This window comes from Empidonax traillii, unplaced genomic scaffold (genome assembly GCF_003031625.1).
Source record: "Empidonax traillii isolate 1590-97213 ecotype Southwest subspecies unplaced genomic scaffold, ASM303162v1 scaffold63:size2014119, whole genome shotgun sequence".
Classification (NCBI taxonomy): domain Eukaryota; kingdom Metazoa; phylum Chordata; class Aves; order Passeriformes; family Tyrannidae; genus Empidonax; species Empidonax traillii.
This window is the reverse complement of record NW_020955256.1, coordinates 1,106,727-1,120,065: the sequence shown is the minus strand read 5'-3', so window position 1 is coordinate 1,120,065 and position 13,339 is coordinate 1,106,727. Positions and strand designations below refer to the sequence as shown.

Here is a 13,339-nt window from a genome sequence, read left to right as displayed (position 1 = left end):
CAGCACTGCTCCATAAAAGTGAACCATTCACACTAATTTCTCACATAAATTATACAGGCAGGGAGTACCAGCCCATTCAGCAGAAAATCTTTCATCTAGCTTTCAGAGGTCATTTAGCAAATTTAAATTAAAGTTATTTCTGATACATGGCTGGGTTTTCATTCCATACGCTTTCAAGAGATGGCAATTTACATCAAATAAAGGAATTACTTTAATTGTGTATTCAGAGAAAAAAGTATCAGTAAATTAACTGCCACAATATTACTGTTTTCTAGAATCCTGGGATAAGTTGCAACTAATAATTAGCCACAGAGGAATTAATGAATGAAATATGGCTGCTCTGTACTATAGCAATCAAGTTAACTTTGCAAGGCTGCTATAGACTCCATCTCAACTGTAGTCCCCAGATTCAGCCCTGATGTTGTTATAAGAAAGGAGATCTCAGACATTTGTAGGAATACATCTTTTACTTTTTAAGGGAAATGTAATATTCTTGTTAAGCAAATATATGTGTCATATTTTTAAAAAATATATGTTTTCTGAGTATGGAGAAAAGAGATATTTCATTAAATTCTTAAATTATAAATATGAAAGCAATGGAAAGGACTAGAGGACTGTACAAAACCTCCTCTAGAAAAAATTACATTTTTGTGAGTCACAAGTGGAAAGAAAGAAGAGACTGCACTGAAAAACCTCTAACTCCTAATGTGACATAACTCAGTGTTTCACCAGAAATATTAGTTTAAACGTAGAAACTAAAAACAAACAAGAAGAAGGTTGATAAGTTCTGAAATAGTTACACTGATTTTTTTGGCATTTTATAAAAACATAGTGTTTTGCTTCAGTGTTTTGCAGTAGCATTTTGATAAGATTCTTTTAAAATCTCTAACATCTCACATTTCTTTTAAGATCTGCAAAGACATTTCCTCTTCAGATGTGAAAAGGAACTTCCCTTTATGACAGTAAAGTCATAAATGATTTGTAGATTAGTATTAAAAAGTAGTGAGTCAACAAAACCTGCATATTTCAGGGCCATAATTAAATAGAATAAATTCATTTGGAATTAGTGGTGGGATCAAATCAATGTAGAAATTTCAAACTTGAGAAACCTATTGTTTCAACACTTTCTGGGACCACATGTTATCACATAATGGAAACTGGAAGCACCCACACTTACTCAACAACTTAAAAAATACTGCCTTAATTGAAGGGTATTAGTTTGGTATCCTTTTTCAGTTACAAATGAAAGATGGTTAAACTATATAAATAGTGATTTTTGGGGAAAAAAAATCCAAACCCTATTGAATATAAATATAAAATGTTCACATTGTTAAATATAACTGTAATTAGGTCCAAACTAACACTTTCCTAAAGGTAAGAGAGAAATTTAAATCAGCAGTTATTAAAAGGATGGTCCTAAGTTCTAGAACCTTCATAACTTGGGATATTATCATAGAATCATATAATAGTTTGGGTTGTAAGGGACCTTAAACATCATCTAGTTCCAAGCCCCCTGCCACGGGCAAAGACACCTTCAAAGCCCCATCCAGCCTGGCCTTGAACAATTTCAGGGGTGGGGCATCCACAACTTCACTGGGCAATCAGTTCCAGTGCCTCATCACCCACATAGTAAAGAATTTTTCCTAATACCTAATCTAAACCTACTCTCTTGTAGTTTAAACCAATACTCCCTTGTCCAGACCCTACATGCCCTAGTAAGGTCCCTCCATCTCTCTTGTAGGCTCCCTTCAGGTATTAGAAGGCTGAAATTAGGTCATTTGAAGCCTCCTCTTTTCCAGGCTAAACAATCCCAATTGTCTGAGCCTTTATAATTTATAGCTGGACAGGCTGCTTGGTCATCTTGCCTAGGCCATGCTTCTGTCAAGAAAGGTTGGACCAGATGATCCTTGAGGCCCTTTCCAACCTAGAATTCTATGATTCCATGATTCTATGATGCTATGACAGCTGACCCAAAATGGATTCCTGTGAGCATTATCAACTAAAAACCTAATAGATTATAGGAAAATTTGTAATATCACGAGGAGAAAAAGGACAAGATTATGGATAGCATTTACATCTTGCAATAAGGATCCCATTCTACTGCAGTCAATAGGAATTTTGTTGTTTTATTTTCTAGAGAACATATTGCATTTATTCTCTCTTTGTATGACCTAAGGTCATGGAGTGGGTGTAAGTGTAGTACATACACAACATTGCTTAAGAGATTTAGAGTTTTCATGTAAATGAAAACCAGACCATAATCATTAAGCTGTGCCTATTTTTTAGTATTACGCAGTTAAAAAACTGAAACTAGAACCAACTTGTGATTTTTAGAAATCTCTAAGAAATAAAGGCACTTGCACATCAGCAAAGGCATTTGTCATAGTGATTAGTTGGGCACTGGTATCACAGTCACATGATGAATGACATTTGTCTATACAAAACTGGTTATGAACAGTATTTGTTTGTACTTGCTTCAGGAAGCCATAGTATACAGATTATTAATGATTTCTGAATTTAAATGATGCAACTGGGCTACATTTTTAGTTTAAAACTGAATACCTCTTTCTTGCTACCATGCCACACAGTTCTGCTTCATTATTGTCTCCATAGAAAACGGAAGCTTTTACTGTCCTTTAAAAAAATTAATTATTTCCCAAACTATTCCTTTACCTTATATCTGTAAATATACTGTCAATATACTGTGGTCTTTTTTTTTTTTTTTTCCACAGGCAGCATTTAGAATTTGTTCCTCCAAGACTTTATTTCTTTACCTCAGCTCATATTTCCAGTTTTTGAAATTATGTGTAATTTCTGGCTTAAGAAATTCTTGCTTTCAGTTGCCTTCTCTTGAATCCACATTACAATCTTCTGCTATACCAACACACCTGTATTGGGGACAGGCTTATAAAGGATTTTAAAAAAGGAGTCCTTTGGGAAAGACAAACAGAGGTCAATCACAAAAGAAAACTGAATTATTTCTTAAAACACTAACGAAGACATTAAATAAAATATAAACCAACACCACTCAGTGCTGTACCCACTGTGCCTAAGCATGATACATGACTGCTCCTCTTTCTGTGTAATATTTCAAAAAGCTTTCATTCTGCATGACAACACTTTTGGGAGATTTACAAGTTTTCTTACAGTGTTCTTTCAATATCTTTTATTAAGAAGATATTAGTTATAATTTAACAAAGAATGGAAGCATAAAAAATAGGTCTATATCTGAAAATAAATTTTTAAAAAGTATTATTTTGCATAGGTAGTTTCTTCTCTTTGCTTTCAGATATCTGAGGCTGCGATTCCTTGGGCAGCTAAACTAAACTAGCAGTTCATTGCTGTTGAAAGAAAAAAATCCTTCACCAAGACACAGCATCAGCACTCTTGGACAGTCTTGTAATCAAAGTTCTCAGGACTATGAACATGTTGCTAATCAAGAAAAAAACATGCCTACCTTCTTTTCCTGAGTTAGTAAGATAAATTTAGTCACAGAGGACTCTGATAAGCATCAGTGCCAGTGTCAAATGCGCTTTAGAAATAGAGAGCAAAAGAGGTGAAGGAAAGTTGGACCTTCCCATTATGATGGCAAGAAGCTATTAAAACCCCTCAACTTCTTGAAATACATCTTAAATTACATGAATTGCAAGACAACAGCGTAATAATGGGGTCATTCTGCAGAGTAAATGAGCTCCCTCCAGTTAGTTTTAATTTGTTTGGGGATTTGAACTTTGGAAAGTGTTACCTAAGTTTACTTGATACTGCATAGCGAATAAGTTACAGTGTTTATTCATGTGGCTTAATGCCAAGACAATGTCACAAAAACGAAAAATATGAAGACATTATTTGAAAGGTCTGCAACAGAAAACTTATTCTCCCCTCCAACTATATTGGTTGATATAAAAATTTTGTTTTCTCTCACTTAAAACTTAGCCCTCAAGCAAGAAAGGGATTGCACTTCCAGGAAAAGAAAACAAAATTTAAAATTCAGCTATTTTATAGAGAAAACTCCAAAACAAAATCCAACACCGAAACTAACGAACCAAAACAAAATAAAAAAACACCACCAAAACAAAAAAACAAATAAAAATATTTCTCTTGGTATATAGGCAACAGCTTACTCATAGCAGTTCAGATTTCTATATAAACTAGTGTACAGCACACTGATAAAATCAAATGAAGAATGAGATGCTAATAAAAACTGTAGTTCTGTGGCATGTGCCAATTATTTGTAGTCCCTACTACTAAAAGCAACCTTCAAGAGTCTGCATAAGGAAAAAGTGTATGCACATTCCGAATTCCCAAATGGTAAAGGCAAACCCCTTTTTTTCACCACTGCATTTATTTATTATCAGCAGGAAGTAATTTTGCTATTATAGCTTATACTAGGTCCCCCCCCAAAAAAATAACTGTAGGAAAGAGGAGATGAAGAGAAATTAAAATGGTAGAAGTCACATCCTTAGTGAACACAGCTATTCTGGAAAAAGCACATAAACCCCAAAAGATGGAAATCATGTTCATGCTGATATTTTGCTTGAAAAGTTTGCATTTCTGAATTTAGTTTTCATTCCTCTGGAATTGCTAAAATTCTTTTAAATAATGGAAGCTTTTTTTACCTCTGCATAATGATTCTCATAATTCACTCCCTAAAAAATAATTTTTCAAACATTCTAATGACTTTCTGTGGGATACAAAGAGACTGCATTTCAAACACATTCTTAATAATTCAGAAACACTTTCTTGGTTTTATCAACTTTCTTAGTCAAAGGTTTAATTGCATTCTGACCTTTTTTAATTCAGTATCATATATTTAAAAATGGAAGTCCTTTTCAGACCTGAACTAAGAGCTTTTATTATTCATAGCTTGGTATGAGATTGTGCAATAGAATGTATTACTAAATTTTGAAAGAAAATTGTGATATACATAAGCTGAAAAAAAACCTGTGGGAAAGTAGTCAAAGAGCTTATAAATGTTTTAAGACATTCTTTCCCTAAAAAGATCACTTTCTAATGTTATCTAACTCTAAATTAACAACAGTTTATGTTCCAAAGTTTTATGTTTGACACACATTTTCAAACCATACCATTATTATTCATTCTCTGCTAGTGGACAAAACCATTTGCTTCATATTTGGAAAGACCCTCATACATTTGTTAAATAACCAAAGAAATTGTTTATTTCTAGATCTCAAAAACTACTGCTTTATCAAAAAAAAAATAAGCAATACATATTTGCAGTAATTTTAAAGCACAGATATATAGAGACCTCTATGTATAATCACAGAGGAAGGATAAAAACAAAGGCTTCAATTTGATATTAAAATATTACAGAGTATATAACATCTTGCTATAATGGTCTTGTAGTGAGATCCAATTTGCTTTGGTCCCTTTTTTTTTTTTGAGAAAAGGCACCAAGGTAAACACCACAGTTTATCTACACAGTTTAATCTTGTCTATGCTTAGGATTAAATTGCAGTAAGAATGCCTCTTTATAAATTTAAAAATTATTTTGGAAATATTTAAGCTAAACAACAATAAAGCACTATTATTTCATAATTACATATTCAACTTTACATGCAACTATTCAGAAATAGTTCTGTGTTGTTCCTGAAGTTTAAATTTATATTTTATTTAGGTCTAAAATCATAGTTATATGTAGCCAGCTCTCACAGGAAATTAATCATGGGCTTAAAATTGGAGATACGCAGAACTATCACAATATCAAGGGTCATTTGTGCTTATTTTATGTACATATTAATATAATTCATGGATATTAAACCATTTTAGATTCTCCTGTTGTAGTTTAAAACTGACTGTATTCTGTCTGCAGAATCACAATAAAGTGAACAAGAATTCAAAGTGTTTTCAAACAAAAAAATTAATGTCTGACAGTGACGTTTTTGTTTCAGTAATTATAAAAAACAAGGAAGCAAATAAAAAATCGCAGTGCATTTTGCTGGAAAGAACAAAATCCTGTAGTTTTTCCTTTGGTCAGAAAAAATCAGGTTTCTGAGACCCTCCTGCATTTTCTCTCATGCACCACTTGGTACACAAACTAACAAGAGTGAAATGAAGCATGATATACATTACAACTAAACAGAGAAAAAAAAAACCTCTAAAAATAAAATATTGATATTGTGCAATTATAACAGGATTAAAATATCACTGCTACCATTGATTTCATCTGCAAATAAGTATAGTTCAGCCAACCTTTTAGAGGGCATTTTGCCTAGACACATTTCATTAGCAAAATATCTTTTCATTTTCATGAATTTAAGCAGTATTGAGTAAAATATATTTGCAAAAATTTACTTATTTAATCAGATTTACAATTAAATATGATGAACTGATCAAAATTAGCCATTAGATATCTGTTGGATATGCACGTCCATATTACCAGTGAAAAATACAGACCTTAATTTATCTGTACCTTTAAATATTAGCTAGTGATGAAAAAAATTCTCACCCTTTTGCAGCACTGTAAGACTTCAGAAGCTATCCAGTGTTATCTTTGAACTAGAAAACTCCCATTAGCCTGCTTCATCTACTTAAACTGCACAACAATCTATGATGGTTGCATGTCAAATTAAACAAAAGCCTCAAGTAACTCTACTACCTCAGTATTGTTTTCTTGAGTATCTGCCACAGAACTCAGTTTGGACTGATTTTTGACTAAACCAAGTGGCATGGAATAAGGGAAATAAGGTTTGACCTGGTTGTGCTAATGTATGCATGGAATACTCCGCTACTGTGCTGCCTTCTCAAATTCATGCTGAAGTCCAATAACTTGTTTCAAAAGAAACTGTTGCATGACATCTCAGTCCTACATTGCATTAGATAAATGCCAGTGTTTTACTGGGGTAGGTGTACATTATATCTATAGGATTGCAAATTGTGTTAAGAAAAAATACATGCTGGATCTTTGACTAGGGACTGTGTTGTTGTGACTGATTAAGGTACTATGTTTCCAAACAACTCCAACAGTCAGATAAAGCAATATAACACTTACTCTAGACATTCTTTTATGGTTGGAAGGCTTGTAGATAACAAATTAGCAAGTTGGAAGTGACCTGTAAGGATTATCGAATCCAACTCCTTGGTCCTCACAGAACTACCTAAATCATATGATTAAGAGCTTTGTCCAGAAACTGATCGGCACTGCAACCATTTCCCTGGGGAATCTGTTCCAGTCACACCCTCTCAGTGAAAAACCTTTTCCTAGTGTCTGAACTTCTTACATAGCTTCATTCCATTTCCTCATGTCCTAAGTCAACTAAGCAGTCACTAGCATCATCTAGTGGAATGCCAGTCCTTATGAGAGAAATTGATGTATCAAAATGCAATTAAAATGAGATAATTTTTCTGTACCTCTCAGTTGGATTTCGAGAAATTAGAAATTATAAAGCCTTATGAGAAAAACTAAATTGTGCAGATTTTTTTGTAGTTGCATGAAGGTCACCTTTGGGTTATCACCTGGTGATGAAAGATCAGAGTGCAGACCTGAGTTGTAAGCCTGTGAGTTTTAATCCAGTGAGCTAATTTTTAGTGTTGCCTAAACCCCAACTGCACGGGAATCTTGTTTTGATCATAGGTAAAGTCTCGTTGGATAGAGATTCCTACTGGTGCAAGAACTATTAATTGTTCCTTGTGCTGATTCAACACTGCTATACAGGCAACAAAATGATAGCACAAATCTCTCTTCTCTACTTCAATAAGTGAAAAAGCTACCTTAAAAATCTAGTTAAAATCAAATATAGTACCACTTATCACACTATAGAATTAATCCTGTTGGCTTTATTACAGGTAGAATCCACTCCTTTTAGTGTTGACTTAACATAGCTTTACATTTAAAATTGATATCATGTTCTTGACATGAACAATTTACAACATTCTACAAATCTGACATACTTTGTTCATGCATATTGTGTTCACTTTCTGTAACTATCACTCCTTCCAGCAAAATCTTATTCTAGTCCAATAAATAAGATAAAAAAATAAAGCAATTCATGATAACCAAAATAATTAAATAGTAGAAGCAGGTTAAAGATCAGCATTCATTTTTTAAATTAAATTTAAAAGTCTGCGGTAGTTACTTAGAAAATTGGCAAGTTTTACAAATAACATCACTAAGCCTTTTAGAGAGAAACACAGCTGCATTAGAATGGAGTCATTAGGCGATACATTTATTTTGAAGCCAATTAACCTTTTGTCAGAGAAATGTCGGAGCTGTAATGGTTTCAGCAGTGGAGGTCAGCCTGTAACAGAGGCACGTATGACAGCGATTACGCTGTCTGACATATGCTGTAGACCGAGTAGGGCCGTGGAATGAGAATCTGCCTTCGTTTGTATTCTGCTCTGCATTTTCAGGGAGCAGGCAATCTTGACCTATCCATTTAGGTAATTAAAGCTTCTATTTGGAAGTGTCCTGCAGGAAGGTGAAATTTGTGGGAGATAAATGGCTGCTGCTCACTGTATCCAGCCACTTCCATCATTTGATGGACTGCCTGAAACAGGCTGCATTGCCAGGTCCTCATAAAAATAGAGATGAATTGGGCAGGAGACAATTCTCTAAGGCAAAGCAACTCTGTCATCTTCCTTTTTGCAGCATATAATTTAATTGTTAGCCAAGGCAGACAGCTGACTCAGGGGCCTTTCTCTAATGACTTTCCCACCATCTTCCATTTGCTAAGAAATTATTTCAGTGCATTTACTTGCAAGCTAACTTTGTTTGACAATGAGAGATGTCACTTCAATAAGCTCAGCTGGCTGTCACAGCTGTGCCATGACTTACCTTCCAGGCGATTTTGTTTGCTATCGTATCATGTTCAACGGCAATTGGAAAGTCTCCTCTGTCATAAAACTTGCGAAATGCGGTGGGCTTTGCTGGTCTTTCTTTTTGAGATCCTGCAGATGGGGGCCCTCTTACCTTAAAAAACCACAAAACACAAACAAAACAAGAAAAAAAATCCATAGTTTAGTGGTAATATATTTTTAGAAAAAGCCTAATTTACATGACTTAAATAGAAACAGATATGAAAGGATAACAGTGATCTCCAAATTACAGTTCGCTTTCTTCTTTATATGCTAGACTTCATGTGTAAAGTACACTTTGGTAGTGATCTACAGATTTTGTTAACTGGGTTTTTTTGTCGACATTTTCAGATTGTCCCATAAGAACTGGTCATATTTCAAAGCAGATCTCGACATTACCACAGCACTTTTAAGCAGGTTTAAAACACCATGAAGGTATTGAAATCATGCAGCAGAACTTGTTGGAAAATTAAGTATTTCTCCTTTTCATATTTGCTTCTTTCTAGAAGTAATTTGATTCGATTTCCACCTAATATTACTGTCCACACATTCCATTGTCTTTCCCTAGTCATTAGGTAATGAGATTAGGTAATCTCCTTTAGCAAATCCCTTCCCCAAATGCTATGGATTTGGCTTTCATATGACTCCCAGTCCTACAGTATTTATGGCTGAAGCACTGGAAAGAATGAAGGTCTTCTCTGAGATCTCTCCCCTTTGCCTCTGAGGAAATTTGTTTCAGCTCCACTTAGTTCCTTATCTGAGTTGCTGCTGGTTTAGCATATTGCATAGGTTGAATGACAGTCCAATTCCAAAATGCTCACACTGGAACCTTTTTCTCAGACAAATATGGTAGTAACAGCAACTATCAATTGTCACTTAGATAATAGAATTTCAAGTACTTATAAGAAATCTATTTTTTAAGATAATTAACAAAGCTAATCTCAAATGTTAAAAGAGTCTAAGAGAGTCTAAGAGTTAAACTAATCTCAAATGTCCTTGACAACTGATTCTTCCCTGAGAAATTCTATAGCTGTACATCTGGAAAAAGGACTTTCTACAATTCTCTGCATATCTCTTTTGTCAAAAATGCTTTTATAACTTGCTACCTTTTATAACATAGAATGTGTAATTTTCAAAAAAAGGCAAGAACTTCAAGGATCATAAATCAGGTCTAGTATTTTGTATTGTTCTATTTGTTTCTCTGTCTTCAGTGGCCATTATATTAGTTTCTAGCAGTATAGACATTCAGGTTTCCAATGAACAGAATGCAAACATGTAACATCCTTTGTTTCATTTCTGCTATTCTGCAACTTAACTCAGCTAACTACAGATCTAAATTTGACTTTGCACTTTTTTTTTTTTTTCTCCAAAGTATTTTGACATCATTTTCCACTGGCTGAGGGTCCACTAGTGATAAGACTACACTGTACTTTCCTAAAAATTGCTTACATTAAGGTTACTAAACTGCGACCTATTATTGCATATTGCTGTCCCTCATAGACCATGTCCAGTGAAAATAGGTTTGATATGCACAGCCGTAACTTTGCTTACTAAACACATCCTGCAGGAGTTGAGAGTAATACTCCAAGAAAAGCATTTCTATACAATGTAAATAAAACTTACTCTTCTGCAGAGGAACAATTTGCTCTATGCACTAGTATAAGTACTTTCACTTGCTTTGCTGGTCTTTGGTTGTTTTTTTTTCCTTTCAGGGGAGTCTATGAGTCACTGAGCATTTGAGGCTACTAGAAGAGCACTTCTGTCCTTTCTGTGTATTTTTTCACAAACAGGTCCTTCACGCATCCTTTACAATTTTATTTTCTGTACAGTATTAGAAGTCAATGTTATATTAAATTTTAACTTACATTATTGATAAAGAATATGTTGTCTTGACTACATGAGATACAACTGGAATTATTACTCCCAGACTACCATCATTAGAGCTAGCTAATGCAATCCAAATTGCATCTTATCTGATATAAACTGTTTTATTCTTCCAACTCATGTTAGTAAATTTACTATGACCCTTTTCCTAATGCAACTTTATGACTTTTGTAGAAAATATGTTTATGTCACTTCAACTTCTTCCAGTTCTTTATTCAGGAACAAAGGTGATAGAAGGACTAAAACTACTTTGGTTATCAAACCCATTTTGTTGTGCATTGTCCTTACAAGAATGGTTAGAAACCCCATTTAAGTAGTATGCCTACTCTGATCTGACTACAATTCTCAAAATAAATTATCTCGAAAAAAGATATGGTAGAATTAGAAAAGGTTCAGAGGAGGATAATGACTAAGGGTATAGAATTGCTTTTACAAGAACAGGAAAAATGATTACTAAGGAGGAATAAAATAAAGAACTATGCAATCAAGACATTATGTAGAAAATTAATAAGGACAGATTTTCCACTATTTCCTTCAGTAAAAGCACAGGACATTGAAAAAAAAAATCTAGTCACTAAGAAGTTTTCAACAAACAGAAGTAGTTATGTATTCATGCAGCAAATAGTGGATTTCTGTAACTCTGCCAAAAGTCAGTGTAGGAAACACTAAAAGTTTCTGTAAAAGTTGATTAAAAAGAAATCTATTCAGGTTGACTAAATCCTTATTGTCAGTGATCAGAAATACAATTTCTATTATCTAGTATTATCTTTTCACATGATACAGTCTGTCTGGCAGATCTGCTAGCCTTACATTTAGTCTCTCATGGCCACATCACACTGGCATCTCATTGGTTACATGATATACATTGATTAACTGCTCCAGCAACCATCTTTTCCAGTTGATGAGCTCTATGGTAATAACATAATTTCTTGTCATTAGTTTTAAGTGCATTATGTTGTACTTTGTACTAATATATTCAATTCCATTTCTATTGTACCAGTTCTCAGGGGCTTCCACTTCTATTTGTGTGACATTCCACTTCTATTTGTGTGACATCATGATCGTTTGTTTTTAATCATCATTTGTTTTTAATATCAACTCCAAATATTATGTCAACTCTAAATTTCAACTCCAAACATTATGTCAACTCTAAATTTCATTATACAATCATGATTCTTTTCCAGTGAAAATAGTAAATAAGCTTAGCCCTAAAACCACTCATTAGAAGTTCCATTAATAACTTTTATCTATTATCATTGCTCCAATTTCAATATTACACGTAATTATTGTCTCCATTTCATGATCTTTCTTACCCATCTAACATATCTGGTACTCTGTGACTACTGAAGCAGTGTGTATAGCTAGAGAAGTAGCAGCATAACACATACTTGAAAATAGTCTCGAGAGGGATGTTTTTCCCTTTGTCTTAAAGATGCTTTTCTTGTTGGATTGGTCTGCAATAGGCATAGAGACCTTTAAATACTAGGAAGAGCAACTGACTTCAAAGCAATGAAATTATCTACACAGGAATGAGAGTAACATCTGTCTAGAAGAAAGAAATATCAGCGATCAGGAAGACAGTGGCACTGTCCCTGCACTGAAGATATGGTATCTTGTATGAATGAAGAGTACTGTTGCTCTGCTTTAAGTTTATTCCATGGAGACAACTTGTTCCTTTTATTGGCATCTGATAAATGTAGATTATGAGACATTCACTAGAGTGGCTGCATTGAGTTAGTACTGTTTACCTTTTGCAAACAGTTTCTTTTCCGTCCTACCTTCATCACTAAGGAGACCACCACTATCATATTTGGTATTCTGAGCACTGTTCTCTAATACAGACATCTCTTTGGGTCATTCTAGTCATGCACAGTCTGTCTGAGGAAAAGTTAATGTCTACAATTTTCTCTTTTTATTTTTTTTTTTTAATTCCTGATCCTGATGTATTTTGTTTTATGTATTTATTTTCCTATACTTAGATTTTAAGTAGCCCTTTTTGAGACCAGACTTCTCTTTGTTTTCTATTTGCAGCCTATCACAATACAGAAATGCCAGTCATGAATTCAGATTAATTGCTCTTAAAAAGTAATAAAAAAAATAGTAGTTAGATTCTGAAACAGAGTATCCAAAGTGAGAAGGTGTCTCAAAAGCCCTAGGCCAGTAATGTTCTCCAGAAAACAATGTCAAATTTACTTTTTTTTTCTTTTTTTTCATACAGAAGATATATTTCTCACAGTAGAAAACTGTTGAACAGTCTTTCCTAACAGCTGAATGACCATTCCTAAAAGGTCTTTTCTTCATGCAGATTTATTAATTCTCCATGTACAACTCATTAGGACCTCCCTAGCTATAATGTGACAGTTTCTGAAGACAAATTTGTTTCCTAATTTCCAAATGTAGAAGCCAGAGATAATACCTACTGATCTGGTGAGAGTTGAAGCAATCTTATTTACCAAACTGCTTACATAAAATGTGGTATTCAAAATCTTAAAGAAATGTTACAGTTTGAACTCTTAGGGCAAGACTAAGTGTGCTTTCACTGGCTCATGGGCCACCAGTTCTCACGGGAAGCACTAAACTTGAGCTAGCAGTCTTTGCAGCAATGAATGCAGAATGAGCCCTGGATTCCATCAATAAGGGTATA

General features: G+C 34.0%; 1 protein-coding gene across 1 annotated transcript in view; it reads right to left on the bottom strand.

The window, feature by feature from the left end:
- Positions 1–13,339, bottom strand: part of PACRG (parkin coregulated) — a 221,160-nt gene that overhangs the window by 164,086 nt on the left and 43,735 nt on the right. Inside the window, exon 3 of the mRNA XM_027880022.1 lies at positions 8,792–8,926. Coding sequence (XP_027735823.1) covers positions 8,792–8,926 — 135 coding nt within the window. The remainder of the gene's footprint in view (positions 1–8,791; positions 8,927–13,339) is intronic.